Source organism: Carcharodon carcharias, chromosome 1, assembly GCF_017639515.1.
Source record: "Carcharodon carcharias isolate sCarCar2 chromosome 1, sCarCar2.pri, whole genome shotgun sequence".
In the NCBI taxonomy this organism is placed as follows: Eukaryota; Metazoa; Chordata; class Chondrichthyes; order Lamniformes; family Lamnidae; genus Carcharodon; species Carcharodon carcharias.
In genome coordinates, this window is record NC_054467.1 from 71,134,013 (window position 1) to 71,158,822 (window position 24,810).

Here is a 24,810-nt window from a genome sequence, read left to right on the forward strand (position 1 = left end):
CCCAACTTTCCAATATGGCCCCTAATCTTACCATGCTCACTTGCTCTCCATGAATCCTCAGAAGCCATGCTAAAGCAATGGGAAGTCTTTGAACAGTACACCTCTAACAAATCTAATGGAACTGTCACTCAAAACCACAACCATTCACACTGGGGTTAAAAACCCACACCCAATGAAAAAAACTTACATCCACTCAAGTCATTCTGTTGTAAAAAACAAACATTTATTCAGTAACCACATCAAAGATCCTTTAATAATCTCTTAAAACTGTCAGTCAAATTGTCTACACAACCCCCTGCATGAACTAATCAGTAATCCAATCTGCATCATAAAGCTGCTTGTAAGAAAGCATTAAATGCTCATGAGACAAAATCCATTGATCAGCTTCAACCCAAACTGGTTATGTTTTTCTGGTCATGATGGGCCAGTTCCGTTGGGCTTGTTGCATTCAGTTGCTCTGTGCCTTTCTGTGCCTTTTGGCTCTAAGCCATATCCTGGGGCATTGAGAGCTGCCGAATGAAATGAGACTCCAGAGCTTTGCTTTAATTCAGGGTTGGCAACCAAACGCTGTACTTTCATGCGATTCAGACCCTCCCCTCACAGGCTGACCCACAAATGGGGAATTTTCCCTGAGTCTCTTCCCTGCCCACAGCCTTTGGCTGATGAGTCTGGAGCACTCTCGCCTTCTGAAGCCCAGTCTCTCCCAGGCTTTTGAGGATTTGCCTGGCTCCTCAAATTGCACCCTTCTCACCACATGCTGCTCTCTCCTTGACACCACACCCCCCCACAACACCCACCTCGAACTCACAGTTCCTCCAATACAACTCCCCCTCTCCAGCACTTGTTGCTTCTCCAATCCTATATTCCTTCACTCCTGATCTGAGTCTTCTTCAATCACAGCTGTACTTTCCCACTCTTTCCAGCCAGTTGCACTTTTACTTTTAGGGTTTGAGCTCGCTGTTGTCAGCGACCTGTTTAGCACAATACATGGCACATTGGAGATGGCTGAGCAGCTGTGTACCCTCAGAACTTAGAGGGAGAGTTGCAGTGTTATATAAAAATGTTCATGGAATTCGTTAATAATTAATGAACTCTTACTTCTCTTGAGTAGATCTAGTAATCTGTATTTTGCAACTAGTGACTGCCCTGGAAGATGGGAATTTGTAAGTCAGTAGTATGAAAAACACATTCATGCTCAATGCTTGTAGTCTATTTTGTTGGCATTATAACTAGTTTGAGGCTTGAGTCAAACAAGACAAAGAATCTCATATCTTTATAACCTTGCCTTAATGGAAGGTGGCATATGGTAGTGTGTTGATGTCCCCAACCCTTTAGTTTGTGAGACCTGGTTTACATATTATCTTTGTGAGTTGCATTGCCTTCTCAGGTCTGAACAATTTTTCTCTCTTAATTGATCCATTAACTATTAATTAGCCATTATACTTTGCACGAATGCTGGTGGTGGAGGGAGTTGAAAGTTCTTGTTTTGTGGGTTGTACTCACTGCTTCAATGAAAGAAATGTAATTTACTGAGATTTTTGAGCAAATATTAAGGTTCTGAAATAAAAGATATGTATAGATATTTTAATTTTTTTTTGTTACAGGTCCTCCAAGCACAACTGGATGCATTACTGCAGGGTCAGGAAAGCATCAGGAGTAGCTGCAACTTCACTGAACAAGCTCTAAACCATGGGACCGAAACAGAAGTTCTTTTAGTTAAGAAGCAAATGGGTGATAGGTTGAATGAACTAGCTGTTCAAGAATTTCCTTTACAACCTCGAGAAAATGATCAGCTGGAGTTTGTGGTGGAAACTGAAGGGCTGAAAAAATCCATTCATAATTTAGGTACCATAATCACCACGAATGCAGTGGCATATGAGACTGTTGCGACAGGTGAGGGTTTGAGACAGTGTGTGATTGGCCACCCTACATCTGTTACTATAACAACAAAGGACAAAGATGGAGAACTGGTGAAAACTGGAAATGCATGCCTAAGTGCTGAAATTGCATCTCCTGATGGTAGCGTGGTCGATGGGGAGATACTTGACAATAAGAATGGCACCTATGACTTCCTTTATACCATTCAGAAAGAGCAGAAGGAGGGTGACTTTACACTCACTCTCAGACTTTATGATCAGCATATTAAAGGAAGTCCATTTAAGTTAAGGGTTGTCAAACCCACTGACCTTTCTCCAACATCTGATGGAGTCAAACGACGTGTGAAGTCACCTGGTAGCGGACATGTTAAACAGAAGGCTGTAAAACGGCCAGCAAGCATGTATAGCACTGGAAAAAGGAAAGAGAATCCAATTGAAGATGACTTGATCTTTAGAGTTGGTATGTAGAATTTTTAGATTTTTTTCTCTTTCTCCTCTGCACCCCCTCTCCCCACAGTGCAGCCTGGGGAGAGGTTTGAACAGTACCAGTTTGCAATCACACCATATACCTGAGTCATTGACCTGGGAATTGGTTGAAAGGGGGACCTCGGGCTTCATCTGCATGAAACCAGTGAGTTGCAGGCACCAATCAGGTGTCCTGTTGCAGCTTGCTGCATGGGGCCTAAGGAATTATGCCAAGCTGCCTCTTGACTCCACAGAAACTAATTACTTCTTTTCACTTTTACTTACTATTTTCTGAAGACCTGAAATATCTAGCAGTGCATGCATAGTGCATAATCCGTCTTGTCAATTAACAGTTTTGTTTCCGGGTCCTGCAACAGACATTAAACCCTGATTTGCATTTCCCAGGTGCTTCATGGCTGCCCTGACTCAGCTGTTAATGTAGCTGTCAGTGCACTTCCAATAGGAGAGACCAGGCACAAGGGTTTGTAACCTGAAATGGGTCTTCCCAGCTTTTATCTAGTCTAAAATACAGACACAATGGGAAGAATTTCACAGATCCCCCCGACCCAGCTGGTGTTTTTACAGGTTGGGGAGGGGTATGTGAAATTCACTGGCTTGCGACCCACACCTTCCTGCCCACCCTGAGCTGTTCCCCATAATATGATGGACGGCTAAGGCTTCAGCCAGTCCGTCCACCCTTAGGCCTATTAATGCTTTTAACTGGCCTCATTCTGCCTCCACCACCATAATATGGCTGGGGCTGGGGGGGTGGGGGGCAGTGGTGGGTGCTGTTGGGAGAAGGTGCAGTGAAGAAAGCCAGCCACTCTTTCACATCCTCAGGCTTAAAGGTGGGAAGGCAAGAGGGTTACCTCCTTTGAGGATGTGCTGTGCCCATCAGGGATAACCCCCAAGTTGGTATCCCCTTTGTTCCTCCCTTGGTATCCAGAACCCAACCCATTCCTCCCTAGGGTCCCTGATTCCTCTCTGACCAAATGCCCAGGAATTAGCTGTAAGTCCAGCATCCATGTTCTTCTTTCTTGGAACTCCTTGTAGCCCAGCAGTGGGCACCACTGAGTTCTGGCGTTGCTGGCACTACTCTGCTTCCAGCCAATCAGATTGGCTGGCAGTTCTTGAGGGGCAGGACTTCCTTTCCCTGAGGGGCAGAAGTCTCACTCTCGGCTCGTTAAGGGCAGTTGAAGGACAAGCATTTTTGAAGTCAGTCGGCCCAAGACCAACTTTTTTAACTGAGGTTGGGGGGGGGCAAGAAATATGCCCCCCCCCACTAACATAAAATTCACCCCAATGATATTCGATTCTTCCCTCAACTCCCTCCTGTTCCTCCAATCTCGTCAGTGTAATATTGCCCCATCCAAGCACTTCATTCCTCCTGGCTCTGGTCTTTTGTGCAACTTCCTTTGCATTCCCCCAACCTTATCACCATTGATAGTGGATCATTCATAGAAACATAGAAACTAGGAGCAGGAGTAGGCAATTTGGCCCTTTGAGCCTGCTCCACCATTCGTTATGATCATGGCTGATCATCCAACTCAATAGCCTACTCCCACTTTCTCCCCATACCCTTTGATCCCTTTCATCGCAAGAGCTATATCTAACTCCTTCTTGAAAGCGTACATTTAGCTGAGTGAGTTCTACTTTCTGAAATTCAAAACATACACCTTTCCATTCCCCTCAGCTAAACTAATCTTTTGAAGCTTTAGATCACCCTTCTTAATCTCTCCCACTTTGGCTGTTTGGCAGTTTTTCTTGTGTGAAATCCCTTGAGACGTTCTTTATGTTAATGATGCCACATAAATGTTGGCTGACAGTAGCCATGGTAAGAATATTAATTTATCAGTGATTGAACATCACTATGTGGTCTGAACTACACTTGCACAGTGAAACAAATAATAGATAGTTTTAGACAATGAGCATTAGCAAATTAATGAAACATATAAGTTTCTGAGAGGGCCTGACAGGGTAGATGCTGAGAGGCTGTTTCCCATGGCTGGAGAGCTTAGGACTAGGGAGCATAGTCATAGCGTAAGGAGATGGCAACTTTGGACTGAGATGAGGAGAATTTCCTTTACTCAAGGGGTTGTGAATTTTTAAAACTTCTCTACCCCAGAGACTATGGATGCTCAGTCAATGAGTACAGGATATGCAAGGCTGAGATCAATAGATTTTCCAGGGGAATTGATGTATATGAAGAACAGGTGGGAAAATGGATTTGTGGTTGGGGATCAGCCATGATCTTTGTAATTGTTGAAGCAGATAGAGGCACTGTGGGACCTAATCCTGCTCCTATTTCTTAAGTTCTCCTTATCCTTACAACTGAGTGCAAGGTGCAAATTCTGACCTGCTCCCGAGATATTGCTTTGTTCTGCTACATATCTAGAGATTGCCACTTTGGCTATGATCTGACCATATAAAATGTGTGCAATGCAATGTTGAATTTAAGTTGAATAAATCCCTTTTCCTACAAGTAGATATTGTCTTCACCAATGATTAAGATTATTCATGAAAGCATATCTGACTCAGTATTTAAAAATCAGTTCAAATCAAATTATATGCTTCAGTGATAGTGTATCAAATACAGCCCCTGAAGCTCCATGGTGTGATTTGATGCTTTTGCTATAGTGGGAAATTCCTTGGACTTGTAGCTTGCTTTGCTAAGTTACATTGAAGAAAACATGGACGTAAATTTTCACTGCGCTGCACTGTCGGCAGAGAGGGAGCTGCTAATGGATGTGGGCGTCGCTGGCTAGGCCAGCATTTATTGCCCATCCCTAATTGCCCTTATTCAGAGGGCATTTTAAGAGTCAACCTAAGGAGCATAGTCGCAGTATAAGATGATGTGGGTCTGGGATCACATGTAGGCCAGACCAGGTAAGGACAGCAGATTTCCTTCCCTAAAGAGACATTAGTAAATTAGATGGGTTTTTATGACAATTGGCGATGGTCATCATCAAACTTTTAATTCCAAATTTTTATTGAATTCAAATTTCACCATTTGTCATGGTGGGATTCAAACCCAGGTCCCGAGAGCATTACCCTGAGTCTCTGGAATACTCGTCCAGTGACAATACCACTATGCCACCACCTCTGAACAGTGTATTGCTCTCTGTAAAACTGTAGGATGTTATGAATGTGGACTCACTAATAGTGTTTTTTTCTGATTTATTTGAGTGTTTTTCTCCCATAAACATTCTGGTAGAAGTGATGCTTGCTTAAGAATATGCTGTGGCTCCAGTTAATGCAACATTTGTCTTTCCAAATAAAGGTGTGCACACTTCACAAGTTTTGTTTTATTGCAGGAACAAAGGGAAGGAATAAAGGGGAATTCACTAATTTGCAGGGAGTGGCAACATCCACCAGTGGAAAGATCATGATTGCAGACAGTAACAATCAATGTGTGCAGGTAAGGGTATATTGTAAAAGGTTTTCATTCTTATGTTGTGTGTCCTGCTCTACTCTTGAGTTGCCAATATGTACTTGCATCAGTATATTCTTCTGAATTGTTAAATGACTTTCACAACATTCTCCTGTACAACATTCTCAAGTCAACACATCTTGCAGCTCCAGGCATTCTTCCCTCCCTCTCTCCAGACACCTACTTGAACTTTTGCAATCCATGTGGTGTAGGTACACCCACAGTGCTGTTAGGAAGGGAGTTCCAGGATTTTGACCCAATGACAGTGAAGGAACAGTGGTATAGTTTCAAGTCAGGATGGTGTGTGGCTTGGAGGGGAACTTGCGGGTAGCGGTATTCCCATGCATCTGCTTGGTGAATTGCTACAATACACCTTGTTTATGCAAGGCCATTTGCAGACTGTTCCACTGAAAGCAGCCTTCCACCAGCCACATGCAGCCACTGGGGTTGTACTGTGTAGGAGCACTAGGCCAAGCAAAGACACTCTCAAGACAGGCACTCGGGGAAACATCGAGTGAATAGGACATTTTTTTATATTTCAGAATTTTGGCATGGAAGACACTGGTGGTCATAGCAGAAGGCATGGGGAAGATAAAAGCAAAAAATTGCAGATACTAGAAATCCAAAACAAAAACAGAAATAAAAATACCTGGAAAAACTCACCAGGTCTGACAGCATCTGCGGAGAGGAACACAGTTAACGTTTCGAGTCCGTATGACTCTTCAGCAGAACTAAGGAAAAATAGAAGAGAGGTGAAATATAAGCTGGTTTAAGGGGGGTGGGGGGCGGTGGGACGGGACAAGTAGAGCTGGATAGAGGGCCAGTGATAGGTGGAGATTGCCAAAGGATGTCATAGACAAAAGGACAAAGAGGTGTTGACAGTGGTGATATTAGCTAAGAAATGTGCTAATAGGTGACATTAAGGGTAGAAAGCAGGACGAGAAACGTACAGATAGCCCTAGTGGGGTGGGGTGGGGGGAAGGGGTCGAAATAGGCTAAAAGGTAGAGATAAAACGATGGATGGAAATACATTTAAAAATAATGGAAGTAGATGGGAAAAGAAAAATCTGTATAAATTATTGGAAATTTATGGGGAAGTGTTGAGTAGTGGCAACATGGAGATGAGATTTTAGGGGGCTGGATTCCCAAGTAGCTGCTCGTGGACAGCCCACCTGGAGCGACAGGGATCTTGGATGCTGGCTCTTCCTCTGCTGCTGCCTCCACCTGAAGTGCTGACTGGTAACAAGGGCTGTGCCCTCATGGGAGCTGGGTTGCAAAGGATGCAGCTGACCACCACAATTTTGGAGACATGTTCCTGCATGTATTGGAGAGCTACTCCACCCTCACTCCCCCACCACCACAAGAAAAAGTGAAGAAATAGTGGGACTAATTAGAATGCTGTGGGTGATCCTTCTGTGCTGAATTGTTCTATGATTCTGTAGCCCCCAATTTGGACAGCAGGCTTTTTGCTGACATGCCTTCAAACTCTCTGACCCCTTTGGCAAAAGCCCAGCACTGCTCCCTTCTGAATCCAACAACTTCTCCACCAACAGTGAACGCAGTACTTCTACCTCGCAGCAGCAAAAGAAAGTCTAAAGGACCTCAAGTGAAAGCCTGATGCTGATGCCTTTAAGTAGCAGAGTGGGTGAGGGTTGGGGGTTGCTGCTTGAATGCATGTTCAGCTTGAAGTGTTTGAGGAAGCACTAATAGAATCGGAAAGGTCCAAAATGGAGGTTGAGTGCCAAATCAGCATTGGATACTCTGTTTATTGTCACAGTCTACCCTGCTTCTGGTGCATGAATAGCACACCTACGCTAATGTCCTTACAAGCATTGTGTGCTGTGCCAGAAGTGGCCAGAAGCAGATAGGACTCCATTTTGCAAGCTTCAAGCCACCATAGCATGGCACTATGAAGCCAAATTTTGCATTCAATTTGTTCAAGCTTGCAAACATTATTAACAATAAATATGGGATTAATCGTGTAGAACTATTTAACTGATCTCAAAGTAGTATTCCTATAAAGTCTCTTCAAAAGCAACAATGTTGTCATGGTAACTTGGGACCAAATTTCCAACATAATTCCATGGATCTTGCTCTGGAAATTACTACTTATGCCAATATTTGTAATCGAGGCTTTTAAAAACATTGTCACATTTTCCATTTTGAGTAAAATAGCATTTGGTAGAATTGACCTAGATGATGTCCTTGTTGGTAAAGTATAGGCTGATAGCCATGACTCAATGTCTCAAATCTATTCTGGTTTAGGCCAGGTTGATAAATTATTGGGGAATTAAATTGTGAATGTACTTCACTAAGTGGGTTTTCCTTCTGTAGTGATACAGATGATCATTCTGGTTCTTCACAATGCCTAACTGATTCTATTTTAAAAAAAAATACAGACTACAGTATAAATTTTTTTTTATAAATGACAAAATATAATATCTTGATTCATAACTTCAACATTATACAAGATGTAATAAACTTGTATTCTAGATTTTCTCAAATGATGGACAATTTAAAAACCGGTTTGGTGTTCGTGGCCGATCTCCTGGGCAGCTGCAGCGTCCAACAGGTGTAGCTGTACACCCAAGTGGTGATATCATCATCGCCGATTATGATAACAAGTGGGTGAGCATTTTTTCACCAGATGGGAAATTCAAGGTGAGCAGGTAGTCTTTGTAGTAAGCCAGTTAATTAACTGAGTTGTGTGCATGCTTGCATGTAAATATGGCTCAAATGTTTGTCAAATATTCTTGTTCATTGTTCATTCAATCTATTTTTTTTAAAAAACTAAACGAGTCCTCGATGAATAAATCAATCAAGACAATTCCCGTATGAGCCATGCACAATGCAATTGTAACTTCAAACAGGTAATAATTGGTGCAATCTTTGGCCCAGATTTTCTGATCTCCAGATGGTTGGAGACCGGACGTACCCCGGAAGATGCGCCACGGAACCTCTCAGAAGTCCCAACGCAAGGACTCTGTGGGCACTGCCCGGGATATTTGAATTTTGGAGGGGCAATTCACCTGCTCCCTGGGATCCTCCAGAAAAGTCTCCAACTCTGAGTTACAGTCGGAGACTTTGGACAGTTCCAACTCACTTACCAGGATGGTTAGGCAGGAAATGCTGGACAGAGAAAAACCTAGTCTAACTCCTGGGTAACTATACAACTCACCTCCAAATCACTCACATTGTTTCCATCCCCCCACTGTCTCCCTTTCTACGCCCTCAACTCACTCCGACCTGATCTGACTAGCCCCATTAACCCAACCTAACTAGCCCCCAGCACCAGCCAATTTTCCCCCCACCGACTCCTCCATGACCTGATCTGACCAGCTCCCAACCTGACAACCCCAATGACCCAAACCAACTATCCTCTGACCCATTTACCCACTCACCCACCTGCCATCCAACCCACCTACCAACCTGCCGTCCTACCTGCCTTCGTCCCTACCTTCTTATGCATCTAGCTCACACACCCTGACCCCTTACCCACTTAGCTTACTTGTCCTATCCCTTTATTCACCCTACTCCTTACCGAGACCAATACAATGTGAGAGAATTTCAATGTGATGTGTGGCAAAAATCATATTTAAATGGAGCCTGTTTTGAGAGATTTGCATTAAAGGGGTTTTAGGTTAATACATAATAGCCCAGATCTTCCATGCAGCGGCAATCATCATCAGATTGCTTCTCCACGCAAACTTTTCCACACCTTTGTTGCTCCGCATTTCATGCTAGTCTTCCAAGCCCGGCTTCTCCAGAAATGCTGAGTGCAGCATCCATCGAAGAACTCCATCATAGCTCTGTAGCGTCAGATGAAGGACAGGACAAGCTCCCTTTTTACGGCACTAGTTGCTGTGTGGTAAGTTTACTGAGGGAATGCTGCACTGTCAGAAGTGTTGTCTTTTGGATGAGACATTGAACCAAGAACTCAAAAGCTCTTTGAGTGAATGGCACTATTTTGAAGATGAGCAGGAAAGTTATCCCCGGAATCCTGGTCAATATCTTTCCCTTAATCTACATTACAAAAACAATTTATTTGGTTATTATTACCTTTCTGTTTCTTGGACCTTGCTGTGCACAAATTGACTAACTGTTCCCTCCATTACAGCAGTGACTAACTTCAAAACTACTTCATTGGCTGCAAAACACTTTGGGACGTCCAAAGATTGTGAAAGACACTATATAAATGCAATTTTTTTTCTCTTTAGGTGTTTCTGAGCATTTAACACCACATCATTTTTTTATGCAGCAAGTTATGATCTGGAATGCACAATTTAAAAGTGTGGTGGAAGCATACTCAATAGGAATTTTCAAAAGGCAATTGGATAAGTGCTTGAAAAAGAGAAATTTACAAAGGAGATTGGAAGTAATTGGATAGCTGTTTCAAAGAGCTGGCACAGACATAATGGGACGAAAGGCACCATTCTGCACTGTGATTCTATAATTCTAACGTGAACAAAATATTTGCCTCACATAATATATCTTTTTTAAAAAAACTTTTCCCACATCCTTTGTAAATTCAGATGCATGGTTGCTAAAATTTTCAAATTATTATTTTAAATACCCAAGTTACTATTTTCAAATTAGTCAAAGTAAAATACAATTTTATCTATTGACAGCAATTATAACAAACCATAATTAGACATCAAGGCAGTGCACTGTTCTGGAACTCCACTGCGGTAGGATTACATTCATTCCTGAAATTCCTCAGTCTCACTGTGGCACTTGTGTCCAAATGACTACAGAATGACTTTGGAAATTCTGCACATCCATCTGGCTGAGGGGAAAAATGGAGAATAAAAATATAAAACTACTTTTAAAATGATTGCATTCCATTCTCTCCTGACAGACCAAGCTAGGTTCTGGGAAGCTTTTGGGACCAAAAGGAGTAGCAGTGGATCGGAATGGTCATATAATTGTGGTGGACAACAAGGCTTGCTGCGTCTTTATTTTCCAGCCTAATGGGAAACTGGTGACAAAATTTGGTAATCGAGGAAACAGTGACAAGCAGTTTGCAGGTACACTTGATGGTAATACTTGAACCCCCTTTCTTGCCTCTTCTGCACACATTTGCATGAAGACTTAGCATGGTCAAATCTTGATGCATAAATTGAATGCATGCTTGTTCTTATCCTAAACACAATGATAACTGCATGATTCCTGCCAAATGTACTTCACCAGTTGTCATCTGTATTAAATGAATAAATCCAAAAAAGATACATGTCAACTAAAAGGATGCCAAAAATTCATAAAATTGTGTTCTGGAGAGCAAATCAAGGGGAAAAGAATCCCATATTTAGAGCTTAAACAGATTTCCATTTAATGAGTCAACTTATATTTTGTGTCTTATTCTAAAATGAACCTGGCAATGAGTAAAATCTTGGTTTTGTTTAAAAGTCTTTTGTGACATTCTACATGTCAGTTGTTCGAGTTGTGCTTCCTACCAAGAGACATCCCATTCCTATAACTAGTGCATGCCTCTAATACTACTGAAATTGCAAACTTTCAACATGGGGATATTCTGGAAACGATTAATAGTCGTATCCTTATGCTCTGTGCCATCAGTTCAATAATCTTTTAGGGCATAAAGGGTCTAGGTGGTGGAATGGATCTTGTCCTTCTATGTCATCTGGTGGCCTACTGTGGCATCTTTATTTTTATAACAGCAATTGGCATCTTAAGTAGTGTGGTATATCTTGCCAAAATGTGCTTAAATTTATGATAGATCCATTTACTTTAATATTTTTACTTTTTTTTATGCTGACTCCATTATTGTTTCTAGCACATGCCTTTACCTTCCTCTGTCTGCATTGCTCTCTTTTCATTGTTTGAATGTGCTTTTTTGTATTTAAGTGGGGATTTTGTGGTGTCAATGGCTGATATAATTGTTTGAACTTTGTTTTTTGATATTGAATTACAATGTGTATACCATGATTCTGGGGGCATTCTCCAACCATTTACTAAATAGTAAATTCTGCTCAACATTCCCTCCCAGGAAGAAATGTTATATAACCATTTCCTTTTGTAAACATTATAATGTTAATTGTTGGGAACATTCCGTGATTGAACTTTCAATCCATAATATTGACCTGAAGAAGTACATTGCTTTATATAAAATATATATTCATTTATTTTGCTTAATTTGTTTTTTTCATTGGATTATTACAGTTGCCTGAACAGTTTTTTTTGTACTTTTTAACAGTTGACCAGTTACTCTGTTTGGTACTTGATGTGTCAAACCTCTTAATAAGTACTTTGTGATTGCTGGGCAAGAACCTAGTGATCTTATAGCATAGGGCTACTAAGAATACCCCTCCAAGAGAATTGAGAAGCAATCTTAGGATCAATGCTAAAAGCAAAATACTGCGGATGCTGGAAATCTAGAACAAAAACAAAAATACCTGGAAAAACTCAGCAGGTCTGACAGCATCTGCAGAGAGGGATACAGTTGACATTTCAAGTCCATATGACCCTTCATCAGACATTTTTGTTTTTATCTTAGGATCAATGTTAGTTAAGCTTGAGCTTTTGGTTTGGTTTATTAATATGAACATTGATTATTTAGGTTTTTGTTTTACAAATGTGCATAGGGATGACTTTTTTCACTTCCCTTTCCTAGAAATGGTTTAATTATTTTGGTTTGGTTTAAAGGTTTTCTGATGATGCTGTTAGGAGAAAGTAGTGTTTGCTGCATGACTTTTGACAAAAAATACTTTGAAGTAGTATATGAATTATTTATAGAGAGGAAAATTAATTTAATCCACATATAATACTACAGAATCTAATACCCTTCAGGTCAGACTAATTGGACATTTTTTAGTTTTCTTAAAGAATGACCAGATTTACCAATTTTTATGTCACAAAAGAATCAAGTCCCCACTTGTCAACCATTTCTTGGACATTCCACACAAATTACATCCTCATGGTGGTGATAAACTAAATGCTACATTAGATTTTCCACTGATTATGACCCTTTTTAAAAATATACACCTCACATTTGGAATTTTTCAATTCCTTTGATGTTGCAGTTGCCCTTTTGGCATAGGGTACATCTATTCTGCAGAGCTCTGACAGGCTTGCTATTTCCAGAGTCAGAAGCTACATTCATTGTGATGCTAAATGACTGTTCAATAATGAATGAGTTTAAAAGGTTTCATGAAACGTAAAAGAGAAAGAAGTCAGGCATAAAGCATTACACAACAATTACACAGGCAAAAGCTGAAGTTAAAAGTTGCTGGCCTTTAGACTTCTTTTGGAAGTGCTTGTTGATCTTTCCAACCAACTGACATGTACTACACTTTTTTTCATTAATTAAAGTAGAGGGACCTGGGTTACTAACTGACACTGTTCCAGGTCTTTGTAGAACCGCAGAAATTACCAGCGTAGACCAAAACTATTTGGCATATTGTGTCTGTACCAGCTTGAACAATCCAAAACTAATCTCAAAAAACAGAAATACCTGGAAAAACTCAGCAGGTGTGGCAGCATCGGCGGAGAAGAACAAAGTTGACGTTTCGAGTCCTCGTGACCCTTCAACAGGGGGTGGGGTGGTTGTTGGGACAAGCAAGCAGTGATAGGAGCAGATAACCAAAAGATGTCACAGACAAAAGAACGAAGAGGTGTTGAAGGTGGTGATATTATCTAAAAGAATGTGCTAATTAAGATTGGAGAGCAGAATGAGCAAGGTAGCTCTAGTGGGGGTGAGGTGAAATAAACCATGGATGGAATACATTTAAAAATAATGGAAATAGGTGGGAAAAGAAAAATCTATATAAATTATTGGAAAAAACAAAAGGGAGGGGGAAGAAATGTAAAGGGGGTGGGGATGGAGGAGGGATTTCAAGATCTAAAGTTGTTGAATTCAGTATTCAGTCCGGAAGGCTGTAAAGTGCCTAGTCGGAAGATGAGGTGCTGTTCCTCCAGTTTGCGTTGAGCTTCACTGGAACAATGCAGCAAGCCAAGGACAGACATGTGTGCAAGAGAGCAGGGTGGAGTGTTAACATGGTAAGCGACAGCATTGGGAGCAATGAATGCAGTAGACTAAGTTAGGGGAGATGCAAGTGAAATGCTGCTTCATTTGAAAGGAGTGTTTGGGCCCTTGGACGGTGAGGAGAGAGGAAGTGAAGGGGCAGGTGTTGCATATTTTGTGTTTGCATGGGGAAGTGCCGTAGGTGGAGGTTGAGGAGTAGGGGGTGATGGAGGAGTGAACCAGGGTGTCACAGAGGGAACGATTCCTACCTAATGCCGCCGGGGTGGGGTGGGGGGGTGAAGGGAAGATGTGTTTGGTGGTGGCATCATGCTGGAGTTGGCAGAAATGGTGGAGGATAATCCTTTGAATGCGGAGGCTGGTGGGGTGATAAGTGAGGACAAGGGGGACCCTATCATGTTTCTGGGAGGGAGGAGAAGGCGTGAAGGTAGATGCGCGGGAGATGGGCCGGACACAGTTGAGGGCTCTGTCAACTACCGTGGGTGGAAAACCTTGGTTACGGAAGAAGGAGGACATGTCAGAGGAACTGTTTTTGAAGGTAGCATCATTAGAACAGATGCAACGGGACTTAGATATGACCCCAACTTAGTCTACTGCATTCATTGCTCCCAATGCGGTTTCCTCTACATTGGAGAGACCAAACGTAAACTGGGCGACTGCTTTGCAGACCTTTGGTCTGTCCACAAGAATGACCCAGACCTCCCTGTCGCTTGCCATTTTAACACTCCACCCTGCTCTTTTGCCCACATATCTGTCCTTGGCTTGCTGCATTGTTCCAGTGAAGCTCAACGCAAACTGGAGGAACAGCACCTCATCTTCCGACTAGGCACTTTACAGCCTTCCGGACTGAATATTGAGTTCAACAACTTTAGATCTTGAACTCCCTCTGCCATCCCCACCCCCTTTCCATTTCTTCCCCCTCCCTTTTGTTTTTTCCAATAATTTATATAGATTTTTCTTTTCCCACCTATTTCCATTATTTTTAAATGTATTCCACCCATGGTTTATTTCATCCCACCCCCACTAGAGCTACCTTGCTCGTCCTGCTCTCCAATCTTAATTAGCACATTCTTTTAGATAATATCACCACCTTCAACATCTTTGTTCTTTTGTCTGTGACATCTTTTGGTTATCTGCTCCTATCACTGCTTGCTTGTCCCAACAACCACCCCACCCCACCCCCTTAAACCAGTTTATATTTCACCCCTTTCCTATTTCTACTTAGTTCTGTTGAAGGGTCATGAGGATTCGAAACATCAACTTTGTTCTTCTCCGCCGATGCTGCCAGATCTGCTGAATTTTTTCAGGTATTTCTATTTTTGTTTTGGATTTCCAGCATCCAGTTTTTTGTTTTTATTACCAGAACTAATCTCGATCCTTCATTATCTCTCCTAAGGGCTATTTTTAAAAAAAAATGTTTCAATTATTTATCCCACTACCCCTTTTAAATAAAATGATGGTTCTTTCCACGAATGCTCCCTGTGACAAAGCAGTCCAAGCTTCAGAAACACTTGAATCTTTTGATTTAGTAACAGGAAAGGACTTAAATTCCTTTCCAAAAGAAATTGGGCCTTTCATTTTGGAATTGAATTTGTTCAAATGCAAATTGTTGGAAATGCAAGTTCGGTTCCTCCATGCAGATTTTATAGAATAGGAAGTTCCATGTACGAAGATAATTTTATTTTTCATCTGGTTATCATCAATTTGTCTATACCTATAGTGTTTCAAAAAAAGCAACATGTTAGAATACATGTTGTGTTCAGAATCCAAATCCATTATTCAATGTTTTTCAAAGAAAATTGTTCTTAGAAACATATTGACAATATTGTTAATTTTCTGCCTTTCTCTTTCAGGTCCTCATTTTGCAGCAGTCAACAACAATAATGAAATCATTGTTACTGATTTTCATAACCATTCTGTTAAGGTATAGAAAACTTTACATATTGGCAATCTATTAGACACACCTTTTATTAAGGATGACTAAATGCAGAGAGCTGTTCTCAGGCTCCTTTACAAAGTGAAGATTTCATTAGGTTGAAGGGTGAGCACTGGTCTAAAATGGAAACCCGATTGGCTGTTGTGGCTTATTCACAAAATGCTAAATTGACCTTCTGTAAATTTTGGTGCAGATGAGGTGATGGATGTCATTGTTAATTTTTTAAACCTTAGTCAATTAACTGTTAACACGCCTTAATCCCAACTTTAATGCCCCTCTGCTTCAGTTTTTAAATTCTATTTCTCATATTAACCATCTTTACGAGCTGAGAGATTGGCAATTTGTACTGGATTAATGGGCCGTGTAGGTATGCACCCAAAGATACCGAAAAGAATTAGGATGGTCCTCATTTATTATACATAGGATTCTTGCAGTTCACAGAAAGAAAGGGGGAGCATTTCATTCCATCCTTAAGGACTGGTTTGAAACCTGGGTTCCAAAGATGAAAGGACAACGTCTTATGCAATTTGCTTCTCTCCCCTTCCAGCTTGATTTTTAGCCAATTTCGATTTAGGGTTCCAGTGCCTTGTTTTGTCTCTTAAATCTGTTGTATTTTAATCACTGGGGATAGTGCCACTGTACTTCTATTAGGTGATGTGCAGTCTTTATAGGGGGGTTACATTTAAGTAGTATCTTCAATAATTGACTGTATTGTATCTACAATGGGGCATTATTACAGTCCAGAGTGAATGAGATTTTATCATGCAGTAGCATGATTAGAAATACACTATCTGATTTACAGCTCTAATTCTGCCATCCACGGTGTCATACATTGGTAATACAACACAGCTGTTATTATAAAGCATCTTTAATATAAAATATCCCAAGGTGCATTACGGGAGCATTATAAAACAAAATTTGACACCAAAACACATTATGGGGCATATGACCAAAAAAGTAGGTTTTAAGGAGCATCTTAAAAGAGGAAAGAGGTAGAGAGATGGAGAAGTTTAGAAGGAATTCTAGAATTTAGGGCTGTAGTAATTATGGTTTTGTTAAATGTTGGACTGTACATTTAAGAATAGTCCTGTGGTGTAAGATCACATGATCTGTGTAAACCAATGCATTAGCAGCATGGGCTACCTCCACAGTCAGTGTAGAGATAGAGATGGAGTTGAATGCATATCTGTAGTTGCTGCTGGCTGTCTTGTAAATAAACCTACTGTTTCCACTTAGAAAGTTGTCTGCAGATCAACTCTATTACAAATAGGCGACAAGGCCACAATACAACAAGGGCCAAGGCAGTTGGAGATATGGCTACAAATACTGAATCAATTTAAAATTGGGTTGCTCGAGGCCAGAATTAACGGAGCACAAATATCTAGGAGGGTTGTGGGGCGGAAGAGATCAAAAACAGGGAGAGATGTGGCCACAAACAAATTTGAAAATGACGATGAGAGTTCTAAAATAGTGACATTACTTAACCAGGAGCCAATGTAGGTCTGCGAGCACAGGGGTGACGGGTGAATGGGACTAAGGCCTAAATGTTTGGGTGAATGGAGAAGGTCCTTGGCTTAGGCAAAATAGTGCTAGAGGCTTCAATCCAAAAGTCCTGTCCCTGAACTCGGCCCACATCATTTTTGCAGGGGATGGGGATAGGTGGAGAAAAGGGGCAGGTTGCACTTTGCATATCTGTGGTTCACAGCTGTGCAGCTGTCTTCAGTTGGTTCCAGTTCACACTAGTGGGATGTCTGAAACATAGCTTGTGCACTTTAGACCTATCAGGAGAAGGTCTAAAGTTAGTGGAGATGTTTGGAGAGATAGGATACCGGGACATTTTTGGGATACGTGAGGTGCCCTTTGGGAGAGGTAAGCTGCCCTTTGGGGGTTGTTAAAATTAGACAGGAATTTGTGTAAAATGTGGATAAAAACTGTCAAGTTCACTGGAGCTGTCAAGGGCACTGTCAAGCTGTCAAGGCATTTAAATCTCTTACTCTTTAAATATTTGAAAAATACTGTGTATAATGTTTTTAAAAAGCAGTGCTTGCTATTTCACTCTGTCTGTTGACATACGCCTGATGGTTGTCATTATAGGATTGGTGCTGCATGATTGATTTCACAACCTATCATTATCATAGTGAGGTGCCTGTCAGTTCACAGTTTGATTGACAGCTCCAAGTGCTTATAAAGTCTTTGAAGTGGGACTATGAATACAATGCTCCTTGTCATAAGGGTAAGTGGTTGAAGGAATTTAAATGCAGTGAATGGGTTTTTAATTAATGAGAGTTTTTAATAGTGAATTCATCAATAGACCATTAGAAATTTATTTCCTCTCAGCATGGGTCCTGGTGGATACTGGGTAAGTTGGTGTGGACGGTGTAAAGGCAAAGGGTGTTGTGTGGGGACATGGGTAGGCATTAAGTTGGCATATGGGCAATAAAGGACCAAGGGGGTGGGTAGGGTATAGATTGGCATGGAGGGTATGAGGGTCCATGGGAGCCACAAAGGGTCGGTGGGGACATGAGGTGGCATGTGTTGGCATCAATGGGTCATGGGCTGAGGTTGAGGGCTAGAGGGATTTTTTAATTCTATTGTTTTGTCTTTTGCAGCTGGGACAAAGTATCAGATCACTGAGTTTGGTCTTTCGCCCAGCCTACCTCCACACCGAGCAGCCCCTGTGCTGACTCCAAACTGTTTCTGGGGTTGGTGGGTACAAGTCCCATTACACCCCCCACCCTCCAGAATGAAAACCTGAACCTTTGGGGCTGTTTGTCAAAGTTGGGTTCATGGTACTGAACATTCTCCCGACTCTGTGCTCCTGATCCAGGTGCGAAAATTCAGGTCTTGGTGTGGGTTAGGAAATGGGCAGCAAAGATTTGGATGACCTCAAAGTTTACACAGAGTAGAAAATGGGAGGCTATCCAGGAGTGTGATGAAACAGTCAAGTTTCAAGGTAACAAAGGCATGGATGAGAGTTTCAGCAGTAGTTGAGCTGAGGCAGGGGTGGAGTCAGGCAATGTTAGAGGTGGAAATAAGTGATCTTCGTGATGACACAAATAGACGATCAGAAGCTCACCTCAGGTTCATATATGACACCAAGGTGAGAACAGTCGAGTTCAGCCTCAGACAGTTGCCAGGGAAAAGGATAGAGTCAGTACCTGGGGGAACAGAGTTTGAGGTGGAGATTGAGGACTATAGCTCCTGTCTTCCCAATATTTAATTGGAGGAAATTTCTGCCCATCCAGTCCTGGCTGTCTGACCAGCAGTCTGACAATTTAGAGGCTGTGGAGGGGTCGGCAAAGATGGTGGTGAGGTAGAGCTGGGAGTCGTAAAGTATATGTGAAAACTTTTTGGATGATTCCACCACAGGGTAGCGTGCAGATGAGGAATAGAAGGGGGCCAAGTTGGATTCTTGGATGACACCAGAGGTAATGGTGCAAGGATAGGAAGAGAAGCCATTGACGGTAATTCTCTGTCCAGATAGTTAGTAATAGAACCAGGTGAGGCCGGTTTTACTCAGCTGGTGGAGGGGTATTGAAAGAGCATGGTGTGGTCAACTGTGTCAAAGGCTGCATTCAGGCCAAGAGAAAAAGAAAAGACTTGCATTTATATAGCAATTTTCCCAACCACCGGATGCCTCAAAAGTGCTTTACAGCCAATGAAATACTTTTTGAAGTGTAGTCACCTGTTGTAATGTAGGAAAGATGTAGAGAGATAGTTTACCTTTCTCACAGTCATACATGATATCATTTTTCACTTTGATAAGTGCTGTTTAGTACTGTGCCAGAGGTGGAACCCTGATTGGAGGGGTTCAATAATAAAGTTGCAAGAAGGATGGTTACCAATTTGGGAAGCAACAACACGTTCAAGGAGTTTGGACAGAAAAAAGGAGGTTGGAGGTTGGGTGGCAGTTTGCAAGGACAGAGGTCCAGAATTGCTGCTGCTTTAGGAGACACGTGATGATGGCAGAACTGTTTTATTTGCAGGAATAACATTTGTTAGGCCTATGTAGAGCAATGTACTATCTCTCTTTAGGACTTATAAAAAACAGTAGTATTTGGAAACTAACTGCTCACGCAATTCATGATGCTTATTTTCCCTTCAGTTTCAGCCAGTTATGTCTAGATATATCTGATGGCAGGAGGTATTGAACTGCCCTGCACCATTGTCTGACTTAATATTTAAAACATTGATACAATCCTTTCCATTAAATAAACAAACACAATAGGAAACAGGAGAATGTCATGTTAGTCACTTGTGAAACAAACTCGTCTCCATTTCATATTCTGTATGCATTTCTTCCAGCTTGAATATTTCAGATACGAAATCATTAGAGATGTTTTTTTTTGTTAAATGAGGTCAGAATCACTAACCTTTAAATTATATGTGACAAAGGTCTCAGGGATTTTCTCTAGTTTTGAAAGCTCAATGAAATGTCAGGCAAACATTTAAAATTATTAATAGTTTGACTTAACTGTCTTGCTAAAATATTGAAGGACCTGGATGTTCTGTTACTGTTTTGATCTGTTTATTATTGACTATAAGCTCCTTACGCTAGGTTTGATTTTGGTCTAGTTTCAATAGATTAATACCAGTAATGATGAATAGTCTAGCATTTATTCTCCTGACCACATGTTGTCCTATCTTTGTGCTGACACTTATGTGACATTGAGGAAAAATTAAATACCGATATTGGCATCACATTAAAATAAAGTTTCTATTCTCCCACTACAGCAGCACATTGCAATTCTATGCTATTGGGAATAAAATAGCATTTTTATGCACATTTAAACCATTAGTTTAACTATGATCCAAGTATTGCTCTAACAAAATTTATTTTTGGGGGTAGAATCAGAGGAAGTAAAATAATTACCTTTCTCGACTGTTAATATGATTTTGAACTGCATTTGGCTTTCAATGGCTTGAATTCACCGCAATGAATTAAGGATTTTTGCATAGACAAAAATAAAGCCATACAGGATTTTAACTTGGTTGCATCGTTTTTAAAAACAAAATAATTGTACTGAACACTAAGGGTTAGATTTTCTCATTGGAGGTGGGAATTATCCCATATTGTCTTCCCATCCCCATCTCTGTCTTCAGTGTTCCATGAAGCGTGATTTTCACAAGGTTGGGGTCTTAATGACCCTAGAGTCTGCTGCCCACTTTGTGACTGGCAGAACATCAGGGAAATTGCCCATGTTCCAGCCTGAATCGGCAGCCATCTGTATGTTATCTTAAAAAGAGGATCTTCATCTTCCAAGTGGTCAGGGCAAATGAAGAGTTGAGACCTGAAATAGAGTAAGGAAAGGTTTTTTAGTAAAATTCTATTATTGCTCCTTAATTTCTTGTCAAAACTGTCACTTTTTTGCATTAAATAAAACTTTCAGCACTGCTGCCCCTGTTCAGCTGGTCAGCTTCAGAGAGCTCCTAACACCAGCCCACCCCTTGAAAATTTTGGGAGGTCAGAAGGCATTTTTGAAATGAGCTCCCAAATGACTTCAATCTGTACTTGACTTGTTCACCTGTCCCACCCGCCTCTATCTTTGTCCTTGGGAATGTCACTAGAGGTGGGAATGGAGGCAGCAGACTAGCAAGCAGGGCACTGGTGCCATTGTTCTTGCCATTCTGCCTCCATTCCATCCTAATTTGAGATGGGAAAATCCTACCCTGCCTGGCTTAAAAGTTTAAGGTTAATTGTGTATTTTTTAATATGTGCTACATACTCTCATTTTATGCATAGGTGTTTAACACAGATGGCGAGTTTGTATTAAAATTTGGGTCTAATGGAGAAGGAAATGGCCAGTTTAATGCTCCAACAGGAGTGGCAGTGGATTCCAATGGAAATATTATAGTTGCTGACTGGGGAAACAGTCGCATACAGGTAATAACAATATAGTTTTAATCACGAAGTCACATACATTTTTGTTACAAGTTTGTTCTTCAGCTAACCGATGCTACGTAAATGATTGGTAAATGCAGAGATTGAACAATATTATTCAAAAAAACTTCTAGCCATTTACAACATTTTACTGTAGCTTTGAATATATAGAAGACAAACTGAAATTAATCTTTACTCTTAAGTTGTAGTTTCAATTTTGGTTTATTTCTATTTTAAAACAGGTGTTTGATGGAAGTGGATCATTCCTCTCTTATATTAACACTTCAGCTGATCCTCTGTATGGTCCTCAAGGTCTGGCATTGACCTCTGATGGTCATGTGGTAGTAGCTGACTCTGGAAATCACTGCTTTAAAGTTTATCGCTATTTGCAGTAATAGTTGATCTTTGGATCCACAAATCTAATTGGAGAACTGGATACAGAAGAGCTCCTGTGTTAACTCATTCAGTTTACCTTTAGGATGGGAGTCGCCTGTTTGAAGATTGTTTTTGTTTGGCACCCTCTTCCTGCCCCAGTTTATTTAGGTAAACTAGACATGTGGAAGAATATGTGCAGTTTTATACCCAAGGATTTCCTCTACCCTTCATTGTGCTGTGTGTTCCAGCTTCACATGAATCAAACATTGTTATCATAAAACTAATAAATTAAACAGACGATTGCACATCTAGATATGCAGGTACAAATAATGGAGTATGTAGCTAGCTGCTCATGAATTTAGGAATAAAACGTACTAGTGTATTATTAAACAGAAACTGCATTCATTCTGTACTGAAGAGCTTTCACATCAAATGTCCAGATATATATATGTGTATATATATATCTTGAGTATATGGTTGCAAATCAGTAAATGGCAGAAAGCAGGAGAGGTGTCCTGAGTGACATTCATAAGTAAATTGAGCACTTGATTTTGCGCTTATGGATATCTCTCTGCTCCTTAAAATGAATGCTACTGCCCTTGTTCACACCTATATTTTTATTTTTTATAACCTATATATATATATCTCTCTCTAACTAGGTCTTACAATTAAACCCTCATATTTTAGTATGGAGGGTAAATCACTGGAAGTCTGTAGTGAATGCATTAAGTCATTTTCTTACATTGACAGTTGTATCACATTAATGCAGATATTCTATTAAATACCACAACAAACCAATTCCAGAATAATGCCACTTGTTTTGCACCAGGGTGTAATGGTATAATGCAATTCCATAGCAAATTCATGAGGGAATTGACAGCCTAGTATATATTGTGCTTTAATCCCTTGAGATCTTTTAGAATAACGGCATCAAATATAGGTCTCTGGTTGTTTTATCAAGATTCCCAGTTTTAACCAAAGTCCATGATGCATGCTATGTGCCGCTCTGTTAGCTGTGCAATCTGTCATTCTTGATTTAAGACAAAATGTTTGAAATAAATAAAACATTAATATTAGCCTGACTTATTTAATGTATCCTAAATTAAATTGATGAGAGGTATAATCCTGCAGAACAAAAGGATGCAAAGTGAAAGTACATGTACACCTTCATTAAGATACATTTTCTACTGTCGCTATTTATTGAATTTGCTAGGTTTGTTGTATGATTTGCTAGTTCTTTCTGCAGTCTACTCAGGTAATTAGTTTGCATTTATTTATCATTATTCTAATTTGTGCTAAGATTGCATAATTGGAGAAAATTTGTCAATCTTTTGAAGTGCACTAAAATATTGAAAGTTGAGAGCTGATTTACATTCAACATAAATATAGTCTCTTTTAATCTGTGGCTGCTGTTTTAGAACTATTTAATTGCTGTTGTGCACATTTTCTTTCATGAGGGGATGGGGAATTTGGGAGGATGAGGAGAAACCCAAGTTAATGTAAATGGTTAGTATTGTGTGTAGATTAGTAATCATTTATTTGGACCAGTAAGTAACTAATCTCTCCTGAGCAGGGGACAAAGAACAATGTGCTGCACTAGGCTGTAAATTTAACATTATTATTTTGTCTGTAAAAATGCTGAACAAAACTATTTATATTTTATCTCAATGTATTAACAAATGCCTCTGTTGCCAAATGTTTGGGAAATTGAGAGAATATGTTCAAAACACTAAAAAGTGATGCTGAAGGTGGTATTTTGAATAGCTGAAGCTTGGATGTGATGTGTATAAATGTAAGCCCTCTTTTGCTCCTTTTTTGTTGTACTTCAGAGAATGGAGTAGGTGACTCCTTTCTCCTGCTCCCTTCCCCATGCATCACTGAAGTTCGCATGGTGTGTAACAGCATGGCCTTAACAGGTGTACTCTTCTCTGTCAGAAATCATACAAAAAAAAAGAGTTTCCACAGAAATGTTTGGGGATTCTGCATTGTGTGTGCAACAAAACTGGAATTCAGTTTATCAACTTGGGCATTTTTTTGTTGTAAGTTCCATGTTAAATGCTTCTGCTAATATTTGAGGGATAATTTATGCATTATCTGAATGTTACAAACATTCCATTGTTGTGATTCAGTTGAAAAGAACTTGTTTTGTGTACAGCACATGGGGGAAAAATAAAAATGTCATGCATTCAAGATGTCCAAATCCTGTGTTCTTTTAAATACCTAATACGTGTTTCCAAAAACAATCAAGTTTGACTTTCTTTTGTGTTCTTATACTTCAGCTTAAGAAATAGACCCTGCGTGCTAAAACTTTTTGGATCCTGTTCTTTCCTGTCTAATTTATTGAGGCAAACTTGGACTAATTCAGTAGAATAAGTGCAACATTGCTGCCTTACATTTTCAAATGTGCAATGAGTAAATGTTGGACACATTTTCAGAAAAAACCTTGAGATTCTGTCTAAATTGAGAATATAGACTGCTTAAATCAGATTAAGGAGTTCAGTTATGGTTTAGTTTCTTGATAAACTTATTTTTCCTCTGACAGATCAAAACCACCCTATTAAAGAAAATAAATGACATTCACATAGCACCTTTCACCTACAGGACATTCCAAAGTACTTCACAGCCAAGGAAGTTCTTTTGAAACATAGAGTTGGATTTAATGTTCCCAACAAGGATTTTGCCCACCGGTTGGAGAACCGCTGGGCCTTCCCTGGGATTTAGGACTCTGACAGTAGAAATCCCACCTGCCAAGTGGTGGCCACCCCTGTTAATACTCCAAGGACTTCACCAGAGACCCTTGACTCAGGTGAGTGAGGGCAGGATGGGGGTTGCAGTTGAGGAGTTGGAGGA

At 40.5% G+C, this 24,810-nt stretch overlaps 1 protein-coding gene across 5 annotated transcripts in view; it reads left to right on the forward strand.

Moving 5' to 3' along the window:
* LOC121277646 (tripartite motif-containing protein 2) overlaps window positions 1-24,150 on the forward strand; it is a 173,923-nt gene extending 149,773 nt beyond the window's left edge. For 4 of the 5 annotated variants that reach the window (XM_041187257.1, XM_041187265.1, XM_041187242.1 and 1 more), the window contains exons 6-12: window positions 1,605-2,337; window positions 5,657-5,760; window positions 8,266-8,433; window positions 10,631-10,811; window positions 15,622-15,692; window positions 21,448-21,588; window positions 21,828-24,150. In XM_041187257.1, coding sequence (XP_041043191.1) covers window positions 1,605-2,337; window positions 5,657-5,760; window positions 8,266-8,433; window positions 10,631-10,811; window positions 15,622-15,692; window positions 21,448-21,588; window positions 21,828-21,980 — 1,551 coding nt within the window. In that variant the 3' untranslated portion in view covers window positions 21,981-24,150. The remainder of the gene's footprint in view (window positions 1-1,604; window positions 2,338-5,656; window positions 5,761-8,265; window positions 8,434-10,630; window positions 10,812-15,621; window positions 15,693-21,447; window positions 21,589-21,827) is intronic. The other variant, XM_041187273.1, reaches the window with a different exon arrangement.
* Window positions 24,151-24,810: the final 660 nt, after the last annotated feature.